Source organism: Primulina huaijiensis, chromosome 1, assembly GCF_012295235.1.
Source record: "Primulina huaijiensis isolate GDHJ02 chromosome 1, ASM1229523v2, whole genome shotgun sequence".
Taxonomy (NCBI): Eukaryota; Viridiplantae; Streptophyta; class Magnoliopsida; order Lamiales; family Gesneriaceae; genus Primulina; species Primulina huaijiensis.
This window is the reverse complement of record NC_133306.1, coordinates 4,616,774-4,642,663: the sequence shown is the minus strand read 5'-3', so window position 1 is coordinate 4,642,663 and position 25,890 is coordinate 4,616,774. Positions and strand designations below refer to the sequence as shown.

Genomic DNA, 25,890 nt, shown 5'->3' with positions numbered 1-25,890 from the left:
GGAGCTTGGAAAAATATGGAGGACTTTTAGAGCTTCGTGCTGATAACGTGTTGTGAAAAAGTAAAAATTTACGGAAAAAAGTAAAAATCTCAAACTCTTAAAATTATCACACTACACACTTTATAATATTTTTCTCTCAACTCAATTGTGATTTTCTTCACAAATGAGAGATCTATTTATAGAAAATTTTTACAAATAATTCAAAAATAAAATACATCATTACCTACATCATCACACACTAATTTTCAACATTCAACACCTAATTTTACCTAATTTTCAACATTCAACATTCACATTTTCAACACTAATACTTTTCATATTTTTAAATAATTTTTCAACAATACCGATATTTTTTCACTTATTCATATGTTATACTTCTTTTATTATCTCATCACCATATGGTACCAAAATGTAATATAAATAAATAGAATTGGGCTTAAACCTGTGACTTGTTTTAAATGGAAAACCACTATCAACAGAACCAAATAGTCCAACAATTGATTCATAGCATATGGACCTACTATACTTGGTTAGCCCGTATATGTTGGGCTACTTTTGTTGATATTTGTCCAAGTAATTGTTGTCAAAATGAGGCCCGAACAAAAAGGGCTGACTTACTTTTAAACGAAGCCCGCTTTCAAGGTAAAGCCCAAATTAAAAATAGTATATTTTACTTAAAAAAAAAAGAAAAAAAAGGAAATCGGCTTCCTGATCTTCAATCGCTGCTTCCTTCTTCGTTGCTTCTCGTGCTATGAGGAGCTCTCTCCGTGTGACTTCTTTGTGATTCTTCTATGTCTCAGCCCTCCACCTCCGCCTCCGCCTCCGCTAAAGTCTGTGAACGGTCATCTCCTTATTCTTCCTCTTCCCCCACAACTACTGTAGGAGGCGGCGCAGCTTCAATTTTCCCAGCAATGAAAAAGGCCAAGTCACAGGCAGTTGCATCCTCAGTTGATGGTAACAAGAACGGACAGCAGCATATTAATCCTCACGTACACTTCTCTGAATCCACAATGATCGAAAATGATCCCAACGACGTTGTTTTGGAGCCATCTGCGGCCTCCGGCGCTTTCAGCGGCCGCGTTGGCGCTGGCGGAGGAGGAATTACCGCTAATCTTGCTAGGAAAAAGGCCACGCCTCCGCAGCCTACGAAAAAGCTTGTGATTAAGCTCGTTAAAGGTTCCTTTTTTTTTCCCTTTGAAAATTCTGTGTATTTATGCGAATTTGATGGATTGAAGTATCTCTTGTTGATGGGTGTGGATTGAATCCGAGGTTTTCTCAGAATTCTGGGTTGCCCTTGTTGTGATTGAGGTGAAAATGTTAGGGTTTGGAGTGTTCGATTTCTTAATTTGAGAAGGGTGATGTGCAAAAAGTTTACGTTTATGTTTATTTTGTTTTTTGTATGCCGAGATCTGAGGTTTTCTCTGGTTTTAAAAACTGCGTTTGATTTTTCCTACCACGTGTTGAGTGGCCCCATAGAAAATGAACTCTCGTGATTAATTGAACTGATTTTGAATCCAATCTCAGTGCTTATCTAGACAGGTGAGTTTTACTGACTTATAGATTGTTCTATGAATTTCTGATATTGTTGTCAATATCTTGGTTATCATGATGCGTTTAAAATCCAAAAACATGTCAAGCTGAAATAAATCTTCTTTGTAATTGATTGTGGATTTTTTTTTTAAGTGGTAGGTGAAGTCAATTATGTTTTACGTCTGGTACAGGAAAAAAATACAAATATCTATAGAAATTCAGGAAAAAATACATGTCCATATAGTCAGCTACTCGCTTCTCTTCCCCTCGGCCATGGGCGCTCTCCTCTTGGTCTTATCTTATCATGAAATTTGGTCAGGATACTCTTCTGGATGAGTTCATGATTGTTATATTATTTGTAGGCCAATTGTATTGGCAGTGATGCCTCAATGTTAAATGAACGAGAGACATATAGTATAAGAGCTTTTATTTTGTTTTCTTGCTAATCTTCAAGCATGGAACCAGACTGATGCTTTTTCTACAGTTCATGAAGAAGGCTTTACTTTCCATTAGTTACAACTTATTCATTTGTTCCTGCAAAAATTCTTGTTGGAGTGCATTATGAAAATACTGGATAGACCTCTGAAAAAAGTTAAGTTTTCTGATGTATGTGCTCCTCATGAATGTGTGCTTCAGAGACTCCATGATGTGTGGGCGAGATTGTACATACTCAAATTTTGTGATGATGAGGTCTGAAAATGATCCTATTAGCAATTGAGGTGATATACCTTCCAAATGCTGGATTTTGAGTGACTTGAAATTCTTCCACAATGAAGAATCGAGGGAAAAAAGACTCAGAAAGTACAATTTAATTTTCCACGCTCCTGAATATTATTGCAACTCATTTTCTAGAAAGTACAAGGAAAGCCACCGTGCATGTGATTTCTTAAATTTGGAACAAAAATCTGATATTGTCATTGTTGGCTTTCTGTGAATTAGGAATTCATCTTTTTTTATACCAAAAAAATTTAACAAATGAAATATTGAAGATTTGACATAGAAATGAGAAAGCCTTCTCCTTATGTTGTAGAGTCTACTTGTTGCTTGCTTTGTTCGTTAAAGAAAAACACCTTTGTGATGGTTCATTATTAATTGAAACATATTTTGAAAGCACATCATTTAAGCATGGTAATCTGTAGAAAATATATTTTCAAGGTATTCTGATGTATTATGCGCGTCAACCATCTTTATTGCTAAATTCCTTGATTTATGTGTCTCTAAAGCTAAACCGACGCTGCCTACTAATTTCGAAGAAAATACATGGGCCACCCTCAAGTCAGCTATCAGTGCCATATTTTTGAAACGGCCAGATCCTTGTGACTTAGAGAAGCTATATCAGGTCAGTTTAACAAATGTATTTTTTTATGATGACATTTTGTCTGCAATGCTGACAGGCCCACATCATAATTTTTAGGCTGTCAATGACCTTTGCCTGCACAAGATGGGGGGGAGTCTTTATCAGCGAATTGAAAAGGAGTGTGAAGCTTTCATTAACACCGCTTTACAATCCTTGGTTGGTCAAAGTGAAGATCTGGTAGTTTTCCTATCTCTGGTTGAGAAATGCTGGCAGGAGTTTTGTGATCAAATGCTGATGATTCGTGGTATAGCTCTATATCTCGATAGAACATATGTGAAGCAAACACCGAATGTGTGTTCATTGTGGGACATGGGTTTGCAGCTTTTCCGCAAACAGCTTAGTCTAGCTTCAGAAGTGGAGCACAAAACTGTATTCGGTCTGTTAAAAATGATTGAGAGCGAAAGGTAATTTTATATATTTTTTATGAAGCTAGACGAAGAATTTATACCAGCTTGATTCGTGAAGAATGATTTATGTCTTGGCATGTAAGATTTATGTCTTGGCATGTAAGGTCTTGTGACCTGGCACTGATTTCAGTTAACTTTTAAGGATTGCATTGACTACTTATTTTACCTTCTATATGTAATATTTAGACCATGATTTGCTTTATGCCGCTAACTTTTAAGAAAGGATTTTATATAAATTCGTGTTACTGTTGTTAACCCACAGAGACCAATCGGGACCATGCAGTAATTGTATAAAACGACTTGAACTTGATTAGTTGGTAAACAAGATTGATGGTATTTCAGTATCAATTTTATTTGGGTGTTTCTTATAGATTGGGTGAAGCAGTCGAAAGAACTCTCCTTAATCATCTGTTGAAGATGTTGACTGCACTTGGGATTTACCCAGAAAGTTTTGAAAAGCCATTCCTTGAATGTACATCTGAGTTCTATGCTGCTGAAGGAGTCAAATACATGCAGCAGTCAGATGTTCCGGATTATTTAAAGCATGTCGAGGTTTGTATGATGCTGTGTTTTCTCCATATACTTATGGAAAAATTTAATCTTCCAAGCAATTTTAGCACACTGTTACCAGTACTTGTTAATTTTTCTATCGTAAATTGGAGATATTTTCAAATTTTCCATTTGTTCCTCCAGATGAGGTTGCAAGAAGAACATGAAAGATGCTTGCTTTATGTAGATGCAAGTACTAGGAAGCCATTGGTAGCTACAGCAGAAAGGCAACTACTTGAACGTCACATATCTGCGATTCTCGATAAGGCAGCTTTTAACAGATCGTTTTCCTCTGAACTTGCTCATATTGCACTTGCATCCTTATTGTCATTCTAATGATCTAATCCTTGTCCAGGGTTTCATGATGCTGATGGATGGGAAGCGTATTGAAGATCTTCAAAGAATGTATTTGCTTTTTTCCAGGGTTAATGCCCTTGAATCATTAAGGCAATCTCTTAATCAATACATCCGAAGAACGGGCCAAACCATTGTCATTGACGAAGAGAAGGACAAAGATATGGTGTCCTGCTTACTGGAATTTAAGGCAAACCTTGACATGATATGGGAAGAAAGCTTCTCTAAAAATGAGGCATTTAGCAATACAATAAAGGATGCATTTGAGCATCTAATTAATCTCCGTCAGGTACGGTCAATTTACTACATTATTTTGATATAACCAGTACTCTTTCGAGTGGAGAAAGCATCTCAACCTGACTAATTAGTGACTATAAAGTGTGACAACTGCATCTAAAGATTTTTCTTTTTAGAAATCAATATGGTGGGCAAAGTTTTCTCCATGTCTGGTTTCCTTTCCAAGAAATTTTGTCATAAACATTTCCCGGAACTGAAAATGAACCATTACAAACATATTTCCATTTCATCTAACATTTTATTTTAATTCTTTTTTTGCCATTCCAAAAAATAACTCGCGGTCATTTTATTTGCCAATATTATTTTATAATCATTATTCAATTCTCTTCTAGAACCGGCCTGCTGAGTTAATTGCCAAGTTCGTGGATGAGAAACTCCGAGCTGGAAATAAGGGTACATCAGAGGAAGAATTGGAGGGTACACTGGACAAAGTCTTGGTTTTGTTCAGATTTATACAGGTAATAGATATGTATCTGTTTTCAATTTGGACTTAGTTTACCCATCAAGTAGAGATACGCCAGCACAGGAAGGATTAGAAGTAAGAGCATGACAGTATCAGAGTGAATATTGTGGCAATGGGAGGTGAGCTAGGGAGTGTTAGAAGCTACAGTATTATCATCAGAACATATGTGGTGGTGATACTATGGGCTTGTTTGGTTCTTTCGTAGTTTTGGGGAAATGTTTTGAGAAAGTAAATGTATGTTTGGTTTTGTTTTGTTTTAGGTAAATGAGAAATTTTAACATAGATATCAAATCTAACTAAAATTTCTTGATAAAATATTATGTTTGGGGTTATAATATGGTATAATAACTATTATCCCTTGGCGAGCATGTGATATTAAATTTTAATTTAACTATACCGAATTTATATATAAAAAATAATTATGTTGGTAATTTTTAAAAAAATAATGTTTTTGAAATTTGATTATATTTTATTTTTGTGTAGATAAAACAATTAATTTTACTTAACTATTATACGGAACCTACATTTGACGCCCATGAATCACACTTGTTCTTTGTATAGTATGGTATGGATAATAAAGTTTTTTGAAACAATTAAAAGAAAGTTAAAAGTAATAATTGTCTCGCAGAAGTGAAAGGTGAGAAGATATATTTTTGTAAAAAAGAATTAAAGTGAGATGATAATATTTGGTTTTATTTTGGGAATCGAAAAACTGTTATCAAAGAACAAAAACGAACAAGGCCTATGTCATTCGCGTGTTTGTGGTTATAAAGAATTAATTGTTATCAGGTATATTTTAAACTGCTTCTGTAGGGTAAAGACGTATTTGAAGCATTCTATAAAAAAGATCTTGCTAAAAGGCTCTTGTTGGGTAAGAGTGCTTCTATTGACGCGGAGAAGTCTATGATTACCAAGGTAATGCTTACTGCTCTACTGCCAAGGCCCCAATGCTTTTGTTTCCATAGTGAAATGATACTATCACATTTTTATTGCAGTTGAAAACAGAATGTGGCAGTCAGTTCACTAACAAACTTGAAGGAATGTTCAAGGTGCATATCAATTTTCCAGCTTGCATGCTTGATGCACGTGCTTTTGTAGCTTTATTAAGTGTTGCAGTTGTGGGAAAAGAGCCTACCCTCTTCAAAACCACCCTTGGCTTCTGATGAAATTTTTGCCCAAATAGATGGGTTTCTCTAACTCATTTAAATTGTTATCATATTACCTGTTTTCCCTTGTGGTGCTTACATCTCTGTTCTGGAAAAGTTCCTGAATATTGATTAAGACATGTTAGTGCTCACTGTCTAGCACTGACAACTTCGGTGAATTCTGTTGGTGTTTTCACCCTGGCCAGTTATTGGATTACTGTTGGATTAGAGTTGCCTTACTCCACTCTTTCTTGGCTTTCTTTATTAGAGATTTTAGATCATCGACATTGTCGGGTAAAATGAATCCCTTCACAAGAATTATTCTCTCCTGTGTTGCATGGTTCGCATTTGATAAAACCTTGTTTTTCTTCTGATGTACCTTCAAGAACACGGCAAGAGACTATATATGTCCAGAGTGCTGCAACACAAAACAAAAAACTGCCATATTAAAGTAAACTGTCCAATAAGCCCATTAGCTTTTGGATCTGGTCATTAGCTTAGTTGCATTACTCCGTTGTTCCAGGATATTGAATTGTCAAAGGAAATTAATGAATCATTCAAGCAATCATCCCAAGCTCGGACTAAACTCCCATCTGGAATTGAGATGAGTGTCCACGTCTTAACAACAGGGTACATAGTTATATCTCTCAGTTGTACATGCGTATCACTCTGATCTTAGTCTTCTAGTAAATTAAAAATGAATAGTTGATTTGCTTCAGGTACTGGCCAACCTATCCACCCATGGATGTCAGGCTGCCCCGTGAGCTCAATGGTTATCAGGTTTGTCCACACACCATACAAATTTAAATTGGATAGAGAGCATAGTATTCTGTGGAATAACCATGTGTAGTTACTTTAATTGCACTTCAGGATATATTTAAGGAGTTTTATTTGAGCAAATACAGTGGGAGGCGGCTAATGTGGCAAATTTCATTGGGTCATTGTGTGCTAAAAGCAGAATTTCCAAAAGGTAGGAAGGAGCTTTCAGTTTCTCTGTTTCAGGTTAGTTTCATTGAATTGTACACGCTTCATGTTTTTCGCAATCAATATTACTTCAGTTGAGTCTTGATATGCTAACGTGTCATCGCATCTGTTTTCTCTGCGCCAGACTGTCGTCTTGATGCTGTTCAATGATGCCCAAAACCTTAGCTTTCAAGATATCAAGGAATCAACTGGTATTGAAGATAAAGAGCTGAGAAGAACTTTGCAGTCCCTTGCATGTGGAAAATTCCGTGTTCTTCAGAAAGTGAGTGATCATTGTCCAACAGCCGTTGCTTCATTTTCTTTGCTGGCTCACAGAATTTATTTTTGAATAAAATAACAAATTTTCCTTGCAGATTCCCAAAGGGAGAGATGTGGAAGATGATGACTCCTTTGTTTTCGATGATCAATTTACTGCACCTCTGTATCGTATCAAGGTATATTTTTAATACATACTTTGATAACACTGTAATGCGATTGGTGGTGAAGAACTAGCATGCTTTTATATGAACAGGTAAATGCCATTCAGATGAAGGAAACAGTGGAGGAGAATGCCAGTACAACAGAACGGGTCTTCCAAGACCGTCAGTATCAGGTTCCACACAACCCTGTTTCATTCTCTATGATTCTCATGTTAAATGGTTATAATTGCTTGAGAATATCTGCCCAGTAAATACGATTGTTGCTGCTGCTGTTCATATAGATTGATGCAGCTATTGTTCGGATTATGAAGACAAGAAAAGTTTTAAGCCACACCCTCCTGATAACTGAACTATTTCAACAGGTAATTGGCATTATCTACTGTGTTATGTGGCTTTCTTCTGAAAATAGGATGTATAAATTGAATGTGCTCTTTTTTTCCAATTGCAGCTCAAGTTTCCAATAAAACCAGCCGACTTGAAGAAAAGGATTGAAAGTCTCATTGATAGAGAATACCTGGAGCGCGACAAAAACAACCCACAAGTGTACAACTACCTTGCATAAATGGTTGCGAAACAATATGTCTTCTCTTGTGAACGGCATGGGAATCACTGCCCTCTATGAGGAAGCTGAAAGCCTGAGAATCCCATGTCGATTTATATGTACAGGTACTCATAGATGATATTTTTGTCGTTATGTTCAGTGAAAGTATCTACATTCTATAAAATCCTGTTCCAGTATTCTGGGAAACTCAGACTGCTCATCATCATGCAATCGATTCTCAAGAACCAAGTCGAAATCTTCAGGAATGTAATTTTAATGATAATGTTGCAACTGCGTCGAAGTGGTGTTGCATCTCATGTCTCATGACATGTGCTTCATATAAAATTAAAAACGAAACTTAATTATTCGATTGAAGATCTGTTGGATCATCTAATGTTTCGGGAGATGAGCTTAAATATAAAATTAAAAATGATCTGTAATTCAAGTGAAGATCAGTTGGATTCAGGCTGGGCCGTGTTAAAATTCGAAGCGTCACGACTATGGATTTCGAATTATTAACCTTAAAAATAAAATATATTGATGATGAAAAGTCTTTTAACGTGGTGAAAATACACGGTAGTTCTAGACTTCTAGGGCCCAAAATGATGCAAGAAAGGAAACAATTTGATAGAGTGCACAAATTAAACTATCCTTGTATACATTATACAACAAAAGACATCCAAAAAAGACATCCACACGCTGAGATCTCATTTTCCATTCATCTCACATGATAACAATTACAGCAGCAGCAGCCACAACACTAATCCAAGTTCTAAGCAAACATAACCTGAGCACTGGATGGTGTAAGGTCAAAAAGAGATCCAGGTGCATCCAGAGTTTGCCATAGCACGGAAAACCTGCATTTCTTTTCAGAATCGTTACTCGAGTATACCCTAAGTATATGTCCAACAGCGACATGAAGATTCCGACCAACTACATAAATCTTGCATTCCCAACAGTTTACGCAAAATGGCTTACATATCTGCTCTGGTAAAGGAGGTCCTTCCACAATGTCCCAAGAATCGCACTGAGCATCATAAACCTTGAGTTTGGTTCTCTCGTGCTCTGTAACCACAAACAAATGTCCATAAATTACAACACTTGAACCAGTCCAACCTTCTCTGAGTCCAGTAGCCATATTCTCCCAGTTATCAGTCTGTGGGTCATAAATCTGACCTCGTGGCACCACATAGAACGGCCAAAACCAACCTTCTGTTACAAGAAGCTTACCGTCAAGAACCGCTGCATCATAGGAGGCCATGTTTGTTTTCATGTTAGAAACACTTTGCCATGTCCCTTTCTTAGGATCCAAGACTTCTACTGAATTAAGCTCGAAAAGATCTGTGCTGTTTCCTCCAGCAACATATATCAAATCATTTATCACCCCACTCGCAAAAAATGACCTCGGTGTGGTCATCTTCTTCATAACAGTCCACCGATTCTTAATCACTTCAAATTTGACAACTAGATTGAGAGGGCAATCTACATCAGACACGACGCCGCCACAAACAAAGAGAGTACCCTCATGTGGGAAGGAAACACACCTGAAACCTTGTGGGCAGACCTTTTCCTTACAAGGCATGGCTGGGATGGTGTGCCAAGAGAATCGAATCAGGTCAAGAACCTTCCACTCTATTTTTCCTGTACATTTATGATACGCAAACACAAAAAGCCATGGATCGTGAAACCTGAACTCCTTTCTCCGCATAAAAAACTGCTCCTTGCTGCCAAAGAGTAAATACCAGCGCTTCGAGACTGCCCTGCAGGCTCCATGATTGTCGATTGCAACACGAAGGAGGCACTGAAGAGCAACATCATCAGGGAGTCCCGGGATTAGAGGTTCTCCTTTGATAGAGAGCTCAAATTCTAGAGAAGGACTCTGCATACTGGATTTCATTGCAGCTAATCTAAATTTTGGAGATAAGGTCATTTGCGAATCCCCAAGCTTGTGCACTGGAGCTTGATGAGATGAAACACGCACCCTTTGCATTTATACCCCTTAAGACGCAATATATAGCACCAAATGCACGGAACAAATTCGATCCTAGAACCAACAACTATAAACTATAATCTAATCACGCCACAAGTGTTAAATAGACCCTTGTGCACACAAAGATTCTGTGAGGTACAAAATCACTTCCTTAAACGTCTCAATATAAAAGACTCGAGATCAAAAACTACCAGCTTGAACCTCTAACAACTAGTAAAACAACATACCATTCTTCATCTCTACTGAATCGACGGAGCCGTTGATTAATTCTCGCCCCATGTCTTGAAAAATTACAACTTTAAGAAACCAAAAGCTAATAAAATCTTACTGAAAAGTACAGAGAGAAGCATCACAACGCAAGGTCTTCAAACAGCTCACCTTGTTAGTCTTTTCACCAAAACAATCTCAAGATACTCAACAGTCTCCAAAACCCAACTCAAAAAATCTAAAAGTGAATGATTAACAGGGATTTACACAAGCTAACAAAATCAAGAAAACCCATTTCCCAAAAGTCACAAAAACAAATGATCTGGAGATTATTAACACCTTAAAAGCAGAAAGTAGAGGCGCCGGCAAACCAGATAGTAATATTTTAAAGGACCGAGGAAGAACCAAAAAGGGAACAACTTACAGATAATTTATACTAGAGATAACGAAAAGACGATTGAAACACGGTTCGCGCAGATTTTACGCTAAAGAAACGAGGCCAAAAAAGGGTCCTTTTTTATTAATTTACATTATCTGGAAGGAAAATTGAATGGCTCTATTCTGCTGATTGCTTTGGAACGAAGTACAATCGCCAATTGGCTTCATCCAATATGAAAAGTTCCTTCCTCCAGATTTTACTGTGCGACAAATTGACTTCTCTATCCACAGTGAACCCTTAAGCACGTGCTAATCGAGCGTGTTACCATCAATCCGGGAAATTGATAGTGAAGCTAGCTGATTGAATTTCTTTCATTCCACTTCAACAAACTTCGGGTAGTTCGATATTGATTTGGAGCGGACTCGCCAATTTTTACCACACGCTGAATCATTGGATGATATCGTCAAAAAAATTGGATCGAGTTAATCTGTCTTAACGAAAATAAATCATGAGACAAAAAATTTTACTCTGTTTTTAATAATGATTGATATACACTTAAAACATATTATGCTAGTTATGAATGAAATTCTCACTTCTCAATGGATGTTCATCGAGTTTTAGTTCATTGGTAGAAGCTTATTTATTGACTTATGTTACATTTTAACATGATATCAACAATAAAATTTTTTCCAGAAAATATCGATTAAATATATGTTTTCTTCTTTCACTTATGACGCAAATTTTAACAAATATTTGATTCAACTATCTTTCATATCTTCATTTATGATATATTATTAAGAGTGAGACTCTTGAAATAATTATTTTAGAGGACAGTAAAATATTTAATTCTATAATTACACTTCTTATCTTACTAAAAATCTCCTCAAATCACTTTATATTTTACATATAAAAAATCTAAACAAAACTTCCCTTTTAGATCGAACAATTCTTCTAAATTAAAAATAATTTCGTCTTAATTGCTTAGTATTATTTGATCAAATTAAAATAATAATAATACATGTAACGCGTGTGCTAATCTATATGATACGCCATATACGTCTTTTTGTTGATCCGTTGATATTAAAAAAAATGAAAATTAAATTTAATTTAATTTAAAAATAGATAATAAATAACAATAAATGTAAAATACCAATTTTATTTAAAGGGTGTTTCAGTAATTTGGCGAGTTAGGGTTCGAAATTAGACATTCCCAAGGGAATTTACATTTTCTCCATTACCTTTTTTTTTTTTCACGGGTTACGCAAGCTGAAAGTTTTGGATAATTTAACAATCTCTCGACATTTGTAAATTTCCACAAGTGCATATCTTCAATTTATCCAGAAATTGTCTGTAGATTTGTTTCAATCAGGTTTGATTTTCCGATGCGATTTTTCATCGAAGCAACAATCTATTTGTTTGATGATTTTACATGGCCAGGTTTTCGTGAAAGATTACTTTTTTTCCCCTTTAATCATGTCTTTTCCAAATGAAATTCCAGGTAAGAGCATTATGCAAATCATCTTCGTTGGGTAATTAATAAGCTGCTCTATTTGCGGAATCTCTCTCTTTTTTTTTTGTGTATGAATACATTTTACATTTTATTTCTTTTTCTCAGCCCTGCAGAATTAGTGTGATGTAGAAGCTCCATGAGCTTCTTTTGATCCTTGCTTTTTTCTGGTTGAGTTATACTGTTTCAAGTCCTGTCTTGCGTAGGGGTTTTAGATTCAAGATTCTTTCTTTATCATCTTTTTTGTTACAGCTTTACGATAATACTATTTTCTTGTATGGATTATGGATATATATAGCTAGATGACTGATTGGTGTTATACACATCTGATTTTGACGGAAACCATTTATCTGGAATTAACTGCCAGACTTTGTTTAGAGCACTATGGGTGAAACTGGGAAACGATATCGCCACCATCGTGATGACTTGGAGAACAAGAACCAGAAGAGGAGGACTGATAGAGGACGAGACAAAGATGAAAATGGCAATGATGAACTAATAGTGTACAGGATTCTGTGTCCTGATGGTGTGATTGGGAGTGTAATTGGGAAGAGTGGAAAAGTTATAAATTCTATCCGGCAGGACTCGAGAGCCAAAGTCAAGGTGGTGGATCCATTTCCAGGCTCTAAAGATAGAGTTATTTTAACATATTGTTATGTTAGAGATAAGGAAGACGTAGAGGTTGACGAGGAATTCAATAATAATAAACCTCTCAGTCCTGCGCAAGATGCGCTCCTGAAAGTGCATGCTGCAATTGCAAACGCTGTTGCCACGGTCGGGGAATCTGATGGAAAAAATAAAGACAAAAGTAATGAGGGATGCCAGCTTCTTGTACCTGCTAGTCAGTCTTCTAATATTATTGGCAAATCTGGTGCAACCATCAAGAAATTAAGAAACAAAACGAGGACTAACATTAAGGTCATTGCAAAGGATCTCAGTGACCCATCTCACTCTTGCGCCTTGGAATTTGACAATTTTGTTCAGGTTAATTTTCTGTTTACTTGATAAGCATATATTCTAAATGTCAATCGACATGATTCTGACTCTATAGAGATGTTATCTTATTACTGTTTTTTAATTAAGATATTAAATGTTTGTGCATGCCCTAGATATCTGGAGACTCAGAGGCGGTGAAGAAAGCACTTTTTGCCATTTCAGCAATTATGCACAAGTTTGCGCCCAAGGAAACAATTCCTCTCGACACTTCCATTCCTGAAGTTCCTCCAAGCATCATCATCCCAGCAGATGTTCCCATATATCCTGCCACAGGACATTATTCAAATGTTGATTCTATTGCCCCTACTAGATCTATCTCATCCATTTTAGGTCATGCAAACACACTAGATATTCCAGGTTATACAGATGCCGGAACATCATGGCCTGTCTATCAATCTACTATACCTGTGGTTTCTGGCTATGGAGGGTCTTCACAAGCTGAGGAGTTGATAGTAAAAGTGGTATGCCCAGGTAATGTGATTGGGCGTGTCATTGGAAAAGGAGGAATTTCCATTAGAAATATAAGGCAGGATAGCGGTGCTCGTGTTGATGTGGAGGACCCCAAGCCCAAGCATAATGAGTGTGTCATCACTGTGATCTCCATGGAGGTATTTTAATGTGTATTTGTGTTATGTCATATCTGGATTCACTTTTTTGGACTCCTGTTTTGTTCATTTATCATATGTTGTGCTCAGATAATACTGTAATTTTTAAGTTTTCGTATTTGCTAGCATTATGTTTGACCACAATTTACCATGTCACACAATTTATGTTGATGTTACAGGCATGACACAGGGGCATGACTATTCTGAAACAATTGTTATATAGGACATGAGATTGAATGCTAGTTTTGTCTTGCTGCATCTCATTTTAATTAAAGATTCTCCGGCTGACGAGAACTTTTTTCTCAACTTTGGAATGGCTTTTAAATTTTTCAATGGTTTAAGCAGTAGACGTAGAACCATTTTTGATGTTCATGATTGACATATGTTCTTGCGTCAGGACCCATCTTAACAGTTTCATGTATCATTTTGTTGTGCCATGCCATTGCTCATTACTTGATTCAAACATCTGCCTATCAATTGATTAGTTTGTCTTACAACATTTCCGATGTGTGGTACTTATTTTATAGGCATTAGATGACTTGAAATCCTCGGCAGTGGAAGCTGTGCTATTGTTGCAAGCAAAGATAAATGATGAAGATGATGAAGCCGTAACTATGCGGCTTCTTATTCCTTCAAAAGTTATAGGCTGTATAATTGGGAAAAGTGGCTCTATTATCAATGAAATCCGAAAGAGGACTAAAGCAGATATTAGAATTTCCAAAGGTGAAAAGCCCAAATGTGCTGATGATAATGATGAACTTGTTGAGGTCTGTATGACTTCATTTGTTGATTATTTCAAAACCTCTTGCATCCTTTTTTTATTAATGTAAATTGGATGTTTCAAGTATAGATTTTTGGACAAGTTGGTCGCGTGAGAGATGCCCTTGTTCAGATTGTTTTGAGGCTCCGAGATGATGTATTAAAGGATAGGGAAGGTGGCCAAAATTCTTTTATTGGTGGCGAAGCATTATACTCTGGTGGTGCATCTCTACCAGCTCAATCTGGCTTGCCCAGTGTGTCTTCTACTGCTTCATTTGGTTATGAGAAAAGGCCAGAAAGCGGGAGTGGACTGGGCTTGCTGTCCTCCAGTGCTTATGGATATAAGTCTTTATCGGTATGCTTGCACTTTACATATCTGAAAAATCATATTTTCATGCACGTGATTGCTTATAAATGAGAATAAAAAACTAAAAAGGCAGAGTATTGTTCTCATCACTGCTTGGGCCAGGTCTTAGTTTATATTTTTCCACCAACATCAGTATTTGGGGAAAGTACATCTATATTAATTTGAATTCAATTATTGGAATGAACGAGAAGATTTCTCCTTTCAAGGAAATCATTTATGATAATATATTCGTGATACTTTTAATATATTTCTATTTGTGGTCTCAGATGTTGAATGCTATCTTTATGTAATTGTTCTTTTATGTTTCACATTTTATCCGTTTTAACTTTGTTGGTCTTCACCGCAGAATTTGCATTTCCTTGGCTTCTAACCTAGTGTTCTCTTTTCATAAAGATGGGAGATAGCGGCCATGGACAGTTGCCTTCACGCTCATCATCACTATATTCAAGGTTAATATCTTGTCCATGGTGAGTTTATGAGTTTTACTTAAAGCCTAAAGTCCTCAAAAGTATATCTTTGTTTCCAATATTTGATCAGGTTCCCTCCACCATCTACTCTGGATATGGTTATCCCTGCACATGCGATTGGTAAAGTCATTGGAAAAGGTGGCACGAATATTGAGAATATCCGGCAGGTGAGTTATTCTTCATTGACATTTGACTGTAGAAAGAAGTGAAGCTGAAAATCACTGTGTTATTTGGTTGAAGACTAGAAAGGAAAATGAAGGAGGTTTTCCCCGCTTCAAGCCTAATCTGAGAAACTAACCTTCTGTTTCTTTTCACCTTACCTTCTGTTTCTTTTTCACCTTACCTTCTGTTTCTATAGTTTTATTCCAATAATTTTCTGCCTTCACCATGCATACATTTCGATTAGGCGAGCAGTAATTCTCGAATACCAAGGGGACAAGTCTGTTTTCAGGCCAACGGCTTGTTGAACTTGGCAATAAGTAATTGTCATCCTAAGATATGTGGTGCTTTTTATCATTAATTTGGGTGCTTGTGAGTTGTTGTATCATTGGTCGTTATCTGAATTTAATGGTTATTGGTTGTACTTGTTATTTTAGATTCTTCCCGTTCTTGTATATGACAACTTTTTTTGGGGAGGGACATAGATAAGCCATTAACTAGCTTGAAGCATATCCTTTTACATATTGATTGTCTACTAGTCCATATGTCTGCTTGGCTTAGCAAGGACTATGGGCATGGGGTAGGATTTAGGAAATGATGATGTTGCATAATTCACATATGATGCTTCATGTGGCTATCATATTTCTTTTTCAACTTATATTTCCATATGCATTCATTCTCTTCCAGATATCTGGAGCTACTATAGAGATTTCTGATCCAAAATCTTCCAATGGTGATCGTGTGGCTTTAATATCGGGGACCCCTGAGCAGAAGCGTGCTGCTGAAAACTTGATTCAAGCGTTCATATTGGCCACTTAACTTATGAGGATTCTTCATTCCCAATATTTCTTCTCTCTAGTTCCTCTAGGTTTCCAGCACTGATGTTACCACATATATCAAGTTTCTGGTGAACTTCGGTCTCTTCTATAGGAAATCTCATGAATCTAGAGGTTAAATCGAGTATTCTGTTTCAAGTGGTACAAGCTGCTGTTGTGCAGCATGTAAAATCTATTTATCTGCAGAGTTTCATAAGTTAGGAGAAAACTTCCTTCCCTTAAGTAGTATTTATCAGATTTTGTTGACTGCAAATCTTGTTTCCAGCATTGCTTTCCTTGTGATCTGATGTTGAGTGGATTTCTAAGATCTTATATGCATCCTTGAAATTTCTGTTCCTTCTGCTGCTGTTCTTTCATATTGGTGAGTCATGAATCTAGATCTCTACTTCATGTTCCTTTTCCTAGGGTTCATGAATGGTATGCAGGTGCTTTGGGCAGTATTTTCTTCCGGTTTACAAAAACTTGATATGTCTCTAGTACGTCTCAGGCATACTGTAATTTTTCCAAATACCAATCTGGTCAATAGCTTGCGTAGAGTTTCTTATTGACATTTACTAATTATTCTGACTTGGATTCTTTATTTTATTCATTCCATACCCTTCATGATAACCTTTCTGCCAAAGCCTTTTAAATTTTTTTCATATTGTATTCTGCATCCCAGGAATTCAAGAGCGTGAACTGTTGGTTGTTCACAAATTGATTTCCCATGCTCATTATTTGTTTTCAAATAGCAGTACTTAATGACGAACCTTAGGTATGAGGATAGATGCGACTATTTTTCGGTGTCCATAACCACATCTATTTTCTGATGACCAGCCTGCTATATTCACACCTAATTTATTTTGCTTTCAAAATAAAAATGGTTGTTGGTGTCAGTTCATTCACTCATTATTTGGATTGGATAGTAGTATGGTACGTAAAGCATTGCCTTTTTCCAAATGGATTAACCTCAATAATTTTGATCCGATAATGTAATGATCTTTTTCTAGATTGACGTTTAGTTGTTCGCAATTTTGCCTCCCAAGAATTGTACTGTGGTATTCTTTCATAAATTAGCGCATGGTCCATCACCACTAACAATAACAAATCAATTCTGCTTTAACTCGAAGGAAAGAGAAAATCCCTTCTGAAGTAGTTTTAAGATGTAATGATAAAATTTTTCTGTTTTAAACATTGAAGAATGCGATAATATCTGTTGGTGTTTTTAGCCTTGACTATATCTACCGTCATCAACTCCAATTATCACAGGTTTCAAATACATTTTAGTTTTTATGCGTTTCAAGGTCAATTCTCCAATTTCTGTACGATGTATGGAAATGTTACGCTTAGCCTGCATCCCTGCACGCTTATTTTTCATGTGCAGTTATCGTCTGATTGCTTTGTTCTGGATAACAATCCTGTCATATTTTTTCTGTATCAAGATAAATCTTGTACTTGTGAACCTTTCTCTACCTTCTATGTCTTCTTGTAGTTGGCAGCCGTCCAGTTATCATCTGTTAGATTTCCTTTGTCTACATTCCTTATCTCCTTTCTCCGTTTCATTATCGGTTTATTTATCTATGAATTTTTTTGGTGGGGTGATTGTGGGATGGGGTTTATGGTTTCGGTAAAGACGCCAATCCCCTTTTCTCCCTTTTAGCATGGATCCGATCATTAGTGATACTTCCTTTAAGACCATTGATATTGCCACTCGAGATGCCAAATCTCCCTTCTTTGTCTCGTATGGTCAGTAATACCAATATTTTTTTCTTTGCTCTATCAACTCTGCTGATGTAGCTTTCTTTTGTTCCCCCCTCACAGTAAAGTTACATTAGCGATTATTTTTCTGCCTCCATTCTTTTACATGTACATGCACTCAAAATATGATAAACTAATTGTTTCTCCAACTGGATGGCCATTTCCTTCATACATGTTGGTTTTCATCCTTGAGTTAAATGTTTTTTAAGTGTTGAGAGGCTGGTGAAGTTATTAGGGAACTTTATCATTTTTAGTCCATTCCAGCTTTCGGATCCATATCCTGTAGAGGTGTGGTAGATGGTGTTTCTTCATCGGGTAAGTGGCTGTAATTTCCTTGTCACAAATAGATAGTTCGTTCAATGGATGCTTTTGAATTCTCGAGTTCTGATGTGGGGGTGAGTTTATTTTCTTAGAGAAGGCAACTGTATATACTCGGCTCTCTGTTTTTACTTTCTTTACTGATTCATTACCTTAAATTTATTGTATAATGTTACATAATTTTGAATGAGAGATTGTAGCATTATTTTGACTGTGTATAATTACTATTAACATCTTTCTTCTTCTTTTTTAGTGTCGCTTGATAGTGTTATCAACTTATATACCATGTATATGACCCGGGAAAGAGCAGGGCTGTAACTGTGTTTTTTGTGCTGAACTATTCAAACCCAGCGTACAGAAATTTGTTGATATTCTTTAAAAAAAAAACTTGTGCCCTTTATTTTTGCTAATGGCACTGTGTTCAAAATGTTTTTGCTTTAATTGATTGAAACCCAGTCTTGTACATTTATGTTGCTATTATTGTTTTATGGCCAAAATAATGCATGTTGTGAACATTAAAATTCCACATAATATTACAGTATATCTTGGTTTTTAAAAAAGTTGCTAATTCGAATTTGTATTGGTGATTTTAAAAATATAATAGTGAATCGCATATAGTTGGGCCTTGCATGTCACGCCTTGGGTCTGCACAACTGTAGGGATTCTCCATTAAGTTAAATAGTATTAAATTTGAACTTGGGCCGTTTAAGATTGACCGAAGACTTAAGCTCGATTAGAGTTTTTATCATCAGACTCAAGCTCGATTTATCTTGAAATTACTAAGCTAATGAAAAGCTCGAGTTTGGTTCATTAAAAACTTGTTTATCATGGTAATCAAGTCGGGCTCAAGCTTAGTTCACTAATAGATCTTTTATCATGTTCAACAAATCTGGCTTGAGCTCGGCTCATTTTCAAGCTCGCAAAGCATACAATTGAGCTCGAGTTTGAGCTTGATTCGAACTTGTTAAAAATTAAATATATCTATGTTCAATTATTCACCTTGGGATTGGAACTAATATTTTTATTTGTCAACTCAACAAATGAACCAAGATCAAGCTTACAAGCCACCTAAACAAGAGCTCAAGCTCGTGAGCTTATTAATGAATATGTTTGGGATTACACGAGCTGAATATCTTTGTGTTTGAGTTTGATTAGATTAAATTTTCGAGTTCGAGCTTGGATTGGTATAATTAACAAACAAACTCAAACGATCTTTTTATCGAGCTGAGCTTCAAATAGATCACGAACCTTTTAGTTTGTTTGCATCCCCATGCACAAGCACGATAGTAAAATAGGTTATTTTTGTATGAAAATGTTCTAACTCCATTTACTATAAAAGCTTATTGTAGTCTCATCATAAGTTATTATTAATTTCTTTTTTCGACAGCATGAGATAATGATTAAAAAAACATAGGATATGGGCATAACAGTTTTTTATGATGGTTTGAAGCTGTTATTTTTCAATATGCATTGAGTAAATCTTCGTGATAATACAATTTGATCATCAAATATTCATATATTCCATCAATTGGGATATCTCGAAAACGGATAGGGGCATCACATTGCAAGCTATTGATTGTGATCACCTTTTACCCTTGTTTTATGTATGGAATGACGAAGTTGGGTATCTTCAATTTATTTTTTACAATTAACTCAGATTAATTAATATGTTGTTTATATCTCTATCGAAAACCAATTTACCCGATCTGCTTTCGATGTTGGCTTGTGCACACTTTTGAGGTAATATCTTGACTGAGGTGACAATTTTATATGCAAATATATTAATTATAAATTTTATATAAAATAATTTTTTTTACTATTCATGTTTCTTCTATATAAGATTTTGTGATTAATTAAAAATTAATCTTTTTAAAATTACAGTAAAAAATTTAACATGATATTCAATATATCTTATACAAAATATAAAATTGGAACAATTATATTAATATCAATATTTTTTACACTTATTTGTGTGATCAAATATCATATATTAGTATCCGATTTGAAATAGTTTATATTAAAATGTCATATATTAGTACCAATTTTCATCTCGAAAAAACGTGTCATTAATATAAAAAAAAATTTTATACATATTTTAATACTCAAAAATCATATATTAGTGTCATTTTTGAAACATTTAATATTCAAATATCATATATAATACCAGATTATTAATTTTTTTTACCAAATTTTTATCCCAAAAAAAACGTGTCATTAATACCAAAATTTTACGCATGTTTGATACTCAAAAATCATGTATTAATGTCATATCTGAAATATTCAATACTCAAATATTATATATTAATAGCAGTTTTTCAAGGTTTTGTACCCATTTTTCATCTGAAAAAAGACGTATCATTAATATCCAAAGTTGTCGTACATGTTTGAGTACGAAAAAAATCATATATTGATGTCAGATCTTAAACATTTAGTTCTGATATATTATATATTTGTTCCAAATTTTAAATGTTGTATCGAATTTGATTCGAAAAAGAAATGATACCCAAAAAATAAAGAAATTTTTTTTTGTTAGTCAAAGACTACATAACGAAAATCGATCTAACAAAAACTGTACATAGAGTTAACTATTAAGATAAAAATTTACTGATCATTTGATTTGATTAATGTATGTAAAATACAAAGTGGGAGACTCAAAAATAATATTAAGTTGGTGTGCTATCTCCTAATTTAGCATGCTAGCCTGGTTCCCCAAAGGTAGGTCCTTTCGTATTGGGAAGTGCCAGCGTATGATGTCACCTGAATTCATTGCTACCTATATTCACAAACGTGAATCCAGATTTTTTTTCCCAGAGAGGAAAATTGGAAAACCCAGATTTTTGCCAGTGCTGTTTGGGCGTTTAATCGCGCCGAGTTATGGTCTTGAGATTTGTACGATTGCCTTCTTATTAATAGAGGAAAAGAGAAGGCAGAAGTTTATCGACTCTTGGTGGGTTCTCAGATGGCGTTCAGGAAAACTCTACGTTATGTATTGGCCGGAGTTCAGGAGGCAAGACATGTTAGGAGCTATAGCGCACTCCCACAAGGTAGCGGCGCTTATGCACAATCCTCTCAACATCTCATTAACTTGGAAGGCCAGTACAGTGCCCACAAGTAAATTCAAAACTTGAACCTTTCTCATTGTCTGTGGCTAACGTTCCTATGTCTGTGTTTTTTGTCTTTTGGTTGCATCCTGTTGTTGTCTTGTCTTCTTGGTTTTGTTGGATGTGTGTAGTTAATGTTGGATAAATGAAATGATAAATGATAAATGTGGTAAAGGAAGCTGGAGTTGTAAAGTAGACACATGAAGTCTTCCTAATAAGTTCCAAGTTGAGACAAGGGTTTGGGTCCCAAGAGGTACCAGAAGTTTTTAGACGGGAAAGACGCTAATAGGTTGTGACTCGGTGAACTAAACACACGCGCGCGCCCGGCCGGCCGGCTCGGCTCGGCTCGGCGCGGTGCGGTTTTTTGACACCAAATATTGTGTTCCTTGACTAGAAATGTGTCTCTTCTACGCATCCGGTCTAGAGAAACATGTCTCCTCAACGCAACCGATGATCATCTATAAATAATCCCTCCAACCATACTCAAAGGCTGCTGAATTTTTGATTTTTGCTTCATCTTCTCTTCTCATATTGCTGCAAAATCTCGGATTGAAGTCGTTGTATCTTAGGGACGATTGCCTGCAATGTATAGCACTATATACGGGCAATTTCGTCTTGCGGACAAAGGCGACTTGATCTGTTGCTGCGTTTTGTTCGTGATTCAAGTTGCTGCGCTTTGCTCGTGTTTAAAGACTTCCAACATATCCAGGGTAATATCTTACAACAGTTAATATTTTGGTCTACTCGATGGGTTGAAGAAAGATTTCGATGCCCCGAAGATTAAATGTACGACGTCAACCTTTTGTTCGTTGGATTAATGGGACACTAGAGAGATTCACTGACTGGTTGAGTTTCCGTTACCTGCCTCTTCTTCTCAAAGTGGCTTCTTTTCTGGAACTTTGGGGTTATTCTTCCTTATTAACTCATTATATTTATATCCCACGAGAGTGTGGATAGGTGTTCCGGAGCAAAGAGTGTGATATGAATGAACACTAAATTATTTGTCCAATTCTTTGGAGTATCAAGATTGCGTATTTCCTTAAATTATATGCGTTTCTCTTCAATTAATGTGTGCTGGAAGGTTCTAACGGAGGCTGCCTTCTATTGCAGTGTTCATTGTCATTTGTGTTGCTATGAATGCTTTCTCTCGGTTGATTCTCAAACACAAGATGTTTATTCGTTTATTTATTTATCCAAGGTGAATACGTCGAAACTGAAAAAAATTAAATTCTTGACCACAACGGGGAAGGCTTTATGCTTGCTTCATGAGATCATCACATTCTGGTTATCAGAAAAAGGAAGTCCGTTGACTCTTTTCTTTTGTTGCAGTTATCACCCTATTCCCGTTGTCTTTTCGCAAGCCAAAGGATCATATATTTGGGACCCTGAAGGCAAGAAATATGTTGACTTCCTCTCGGCTTATTCTGCTGTTAACCAGGTATGAGACAGGAAAATATTGGGTGTTTGATTCTTAGTTGTTATTCAAAGCTTAAGTTTATCTTTTGGTAATGCAACATGCTATAATACTTAGTTCCTTGTTATTGAAGTACAGACCAAAATGATCTAATTTTCTGTGATTAATTTTTTTTCTAATTCTTGTAGTTATAGCTGAAATGCTTTTTGCAATTCCCACAACCTCATTTTGCTAACAGAATTCACCTTTTCGCCAATAGAGTTCCCCGAGGAGGCGGAGAAGGGCTTTGTTGTTTTAATTGTTTATTCTGCCATAGATTTTTTACATGGGCCTTCAAAATACATGAATTGAAGGTAAATTCATTCACTGAAGACTTTTGCTGCAGGGTCATTGCCATCCCAAGTTCTTGGAAGACTTCCAAAGACAATTTCCTGACTTTTGCTGCAGGGCCATTGCCATGTCAGTAGCTCCTAGTACAATGGAAAGGATGGTCTGATGAGGAAGCTACATGGGAGAACCTGGAAGACTTCCAAAGACAATTTCCTGATTTTCGCCTTGAGGACAAGACAACTTTTTAGGAGGCCGGTACTGTTATGAATCCAGATCCAGATATGAGAAACTTTGATCCATTGGGCCCAGGAACATCAAATTCAAAGGGCCCAAGCATGATTGACCCTGAGAAGCCCAAGATAGTAAAAATATATGCTAGGAGAACTAAAAGAAAAACACCTGAAAAGGGGGGAGAGATAAAATAGCAGTCAGTTTGTATGAGAGAATATTCAATTACATTCTTGGTTAGTGAGTACTAGCATCTTGCTAGGGACAAGGAGAATTGTACAGAGCAATTATACTTTGGGTTCCTTATTTTCAGTGAATGCAATATTCCATTATCATGATTGATCTTTCTTCTATATTTGAATTGCATATTATCGAGTGAGACATAACAGTTACTGCTAATAAATTACACGAGCACAAATGCACCTAGATGTGGCATGAGGGCCAATTGTACAGGTTTGAGTAATCTAGGATGCTCACGATGTCAAGTATCCTAGTAATGATCCTTGCTTTCTTGTCACACATGTGACTATTGATCTGAGCTTCAAGTGGAGCAAAAAACCGAAAAACTCTCTCAATATCAGTAACTTGATAACTGATCGTCTGCGTAATTTCTTGATGCAGTCAGGATGAGCTCCAAGAAGCTTCCAACGCACTGCAAAATGTTTTGGAATATGATCTGCCGAAGATGCAGAAAGAAAAACCAGATGAAAAAAATATCTCCCATTCAGCTTCCTGCGTTTGCGACCGATGTGGGCATAACTTGTACGGTTCTTCATAGTCATAATAGTCCTTGATCACACACCCTTACTCTCATTTATCTTTTTTTTTAAAAAAAAAAAAAACTTTGATTTACATTCTGTTAGTTACACCATACCATCTAAAGCAGTCTCTAAAACTTTTGAGTCAGTGTCAGCGAAGATTTTGAATTTGTCTGCATTGATAGTTGGTGTAGTTATAAAATTCCAAGCGGGAAATCATAATGTGTGACAAATAAGTTAATATAATTCTGCCAAGATATTTAAATTTGATGTAAGGTGCAGACATGTACACGCGTATTAGAAAACATATAATACAAGTTCTTGGGAGGCAGAGTGGAGACACAATAATGGCCGAGAATTTTGGTAGTTATCAAACTTTACGCAGTTTTAAACATATGACAGCGTCTTTCCTTTTGTCAATCTTTATCGCTTTGTCTCACAGACAACTGGGACCTGCTTCAGAGCTACTATTTAAGACCCGTAGCTGGATTTCATCATTATATATCCTGTGACCAACAACTTGGTCCAACCGGAGTTATCAATTGTGTTAACGACTTATATCCTCTTATAAAATATATAAAAATTATATATTGAATATGTAAGTGTCATTTCGTTGATGAACATATTTGATAGACAGCATAACAAAACTGTATATATACTGTTTGTTTGTGTGATGTGACTAAATGTGGATTTGGCCATTTGGCCAATGATTATGATTGTATAAAGAATTTAATTAGTTTGTGATTAGTTGGGTTGATGAGATTGAATATGATAAATAATATTGTGTTTATTATTAAAACATGGAGTAGGATGTTGAATAGAATTTAACAAATAATAATATGTGTGGTTCGATCGAATAAATTTGAGATAAAATGATAAATTATTGTTATTTTTAATAATTAATATAAATAAAATAGAGATAAGAAAAATAATGATTTAATTTTTAATTGAATGATTCGATTGATTGATGTGAAGTAAATATGAATAGACACATTTGTAAACAATCAAACATATATAAGCACAAGTTCATTGATATGTGGGGTTGGGAATGGACTTCATCGATCGAATAAAATAAGTCCAGATTAGGTATGAAAAGAATATTTAACTTTGAACTTATTTTAGTTTTTTTAATATATAGTAATAATTATTCTTCGCTTTAAGTTGTGTTATCAAATACTAAAAATTCAAATGATCGTATGTAAATTTGGGAAAAAATTTGTGTGAGACGGTCTCACGGGTCGTATTTGTGAGACGGGTCTCTTATTTGGGTCATCCATGAAAAAGTATTACTTTTTATGCTAAGAGTATTACTTTTTATTGTGAATATGGGTAGAGTTGACTCGTCTCACAGATTAAAATCCGTGAGACGGTCTCACATGAGACTCACTCGTAAATTTGAGTAGATCTCTTGTGAGACGGTCTCACGAATATTTATCTTTGAGACGGGTCAATCATAACGATATTCACAATAAAAAATAATACTCTTAGCATAAAAATTAATACTTTTTCATGGATGATTCAAATAAGAGATCTGTCTCACAAAATAGGACCCGTGATACCGTCTCACACAAGTTTTTGTCTATAAATTTATAGTTACGTGTATTCAATCAAATGTTTAATGACTTCATGATGTATTTCAACTTTTTCCATCTTCATTAGTAACCGAAATTCGAAAGTTAAAGGAAC

The 25,890-nt window shown here is 35.7% G+C and overlaps 4 protein-coding genes across 9 annotated transcripts; 3 read left to right on the top strand and 1 right to left on the bottom strand.

The window, feature by feature from the left end:
• Positions 1-684: 684 nt before the first annotated feature.
• LOC140978985 (cullin-4-like) lies at positions 685-8,272 on the top strand. The gene is made up of 17 exons (XM_073444311.1): positions 685-1,176; positions 2,754-2,869; positions 2,945-3,291; positions 3,666-3,846; positions 3,988-4,110; positions 4,199-4,486; positions 4,827-4,952; positions 5,771-5,872; positions 5,953-6,006; positions 6,626-6,732; positions 6,822-6,882; positions 6,973-7,104; positions 7,211-7,348; positions 7,440-7,520; positions 7,598-7,678; positions 7,787-7,867; positions 7,954-8,272. Exons 1-17 carry the CDS (start codon positions 792-794, stop codon positions 8,065-8,067), a joined length of 2,517 nt encoding a protein of 838 aa, XP_073300412.1. The 5' UTR covers positions 685-791; the 3' UTR covers positions 8,068-8,272.
• Positions 7,955-10,904, bottom strand: LOC140978989 (F-box/kelch-repeat protein At1g30090-like). Its single transcript, XM_073444325.1, has one exon. It carries the CDS (start codon positions 10,034-10,036, stop codon positions 8,819-8,821), a length of 1,218 nt encoding a protein of 405 aa, XP_073300426.1. The 5' UTR covers positions 10,037-10,904; the 3' UTR covers positions 7,955-8,818.
• Positions 10,905-11,805: 901 nt separating this feature from the next.
• LOC140978959 (KH domain-containing protein At4g18375-like) lies at positions 11,806-16,654 on the top strand. Of its 6 annotated transcripts, none has more exons than XM_073444280.1 (8): positions 11,806-11,991; positions 12,508-13,113; positions 13,239-13,733; positions 14,258-14,497; positions 14,581-14,844; positions 15,250-15,305; positions 15,394-15,490; positions 16,170-16,654. In XM_073444280.1, exons 2-8 carry the CDS (start codon positions 12,514-12,516, stop codon positions 16,299-16,301), a joined length of 1,884 nt encoding a protein of 627 aa, XP_073300381.1. In that variant the 5' UTR covers positions 11,806-11,991; positions 12,508-12,513; the 3' UTR covers positions 16,302-16,654. The 6 variants fall into 6 exon arrangements, 5 of the variants coding, with proteins under 5 accessions (XP_073300381.1, XP_073300354.1, XP_073300346.1 ...); XM_073444253.1 differs by having other exon boundaries at positions 11,836-11,991; positions 12,497-13,113; XM_073444245.1 differs by having other exon boundaries at positions 11,855-12,120.
• A 4,395-nt stretch (positions 16,655-21,049) lies between these two features.
• LOC140978981 (ornithine aminotransferase, mitochondrial-like) lies at positions 21,050-23,784 on the top strand. The gene is made up of 3 exons (XM_073444296.1): positions 21,050-21,484; positions 22,804-22,912; positions 23,274-23,784. The coding sequence occupies exons 1-3, from the start codon at positions 21,333-21,335 to the stop codon at positions 23,382-23,384; spliced, it is 372 nt and encodes a 123-aa protein (XP_073300397.1). The 5' UTR covers positions 21,050-21,332; the 3' UTR covers positions 23,385-23,784.
• The last annotated feature ends 2,106 nt before the right edge of the window (positions 23,785-25,890 follow it).

Bases quoted from the DNA above. Each gene is read 5' to 3' on its own strand.
- LOC140978981 (XM_073444296.1), top strand. From the start codon at position 21,333: ATGGCGTTCAGGAAAACTCTACGTTATGTATTGGCCGGAGTTCAGGAG. The intron at 21,485-22,803 runs GTAAATTCAAAA...CTTTTGTTGCAG, and splicing joins GGCCAGTACAGTGCCCACAA to TTATCACCCTATTCCCGTTG. The intron at 22,913-23,273 runs GTATGAGACAGG...CTTTTGCTGCAG, and splicing joins CTTATTCTGCTGTTAACCAG to GGTCATTGCCATCCCAAGTT.
- LOC140978985 (XM_073444311.1), top strand. From the start codon at position 792: ATGTCTCAGCCCTCCACCTCCGCCTCCGCCTCCGCTAAAGTCTGTGAA. The intron at 6,007-6,625 runs GTGCATATCAAT...CCGTTGTTCCAG, and splicing joins AACTTGAAGGAATGTTCAAG to GATATTGAATTGTCAAAGGA. The intron at 7,349-7,439 runs GTGAGTGATCAT...TTTTCCTTGCAG, and splicing joins AATTCCGTGTTCTTCAGAAA to ATTCCCAAAGGGAGAGATGT.
- LOC140978959 (XM_073444245.1), top strand. The intron at 14,498-14,580 runs GTCTGTATGACT...TTTCAAGTATAG, and splicing joins ATAATGATGAACTTGTTGAG to ATTTTTGGACAAGTTGGTCG. The intron at 15,491-16,169 runs GTGAGTTATTCT...ATTCTCTTCCAG, and splicing joins ATATTGAGAATATCCGGCAG to ATATCTGGAGCTACTATAGA.
- LOC140978989 (XM_073444325.1), bottom strand. From the start codon at position 10,036: ATGCAAAGGGTGCGTGTTTCATCTCATCAAGCTCCAGTGCACAAGCTT.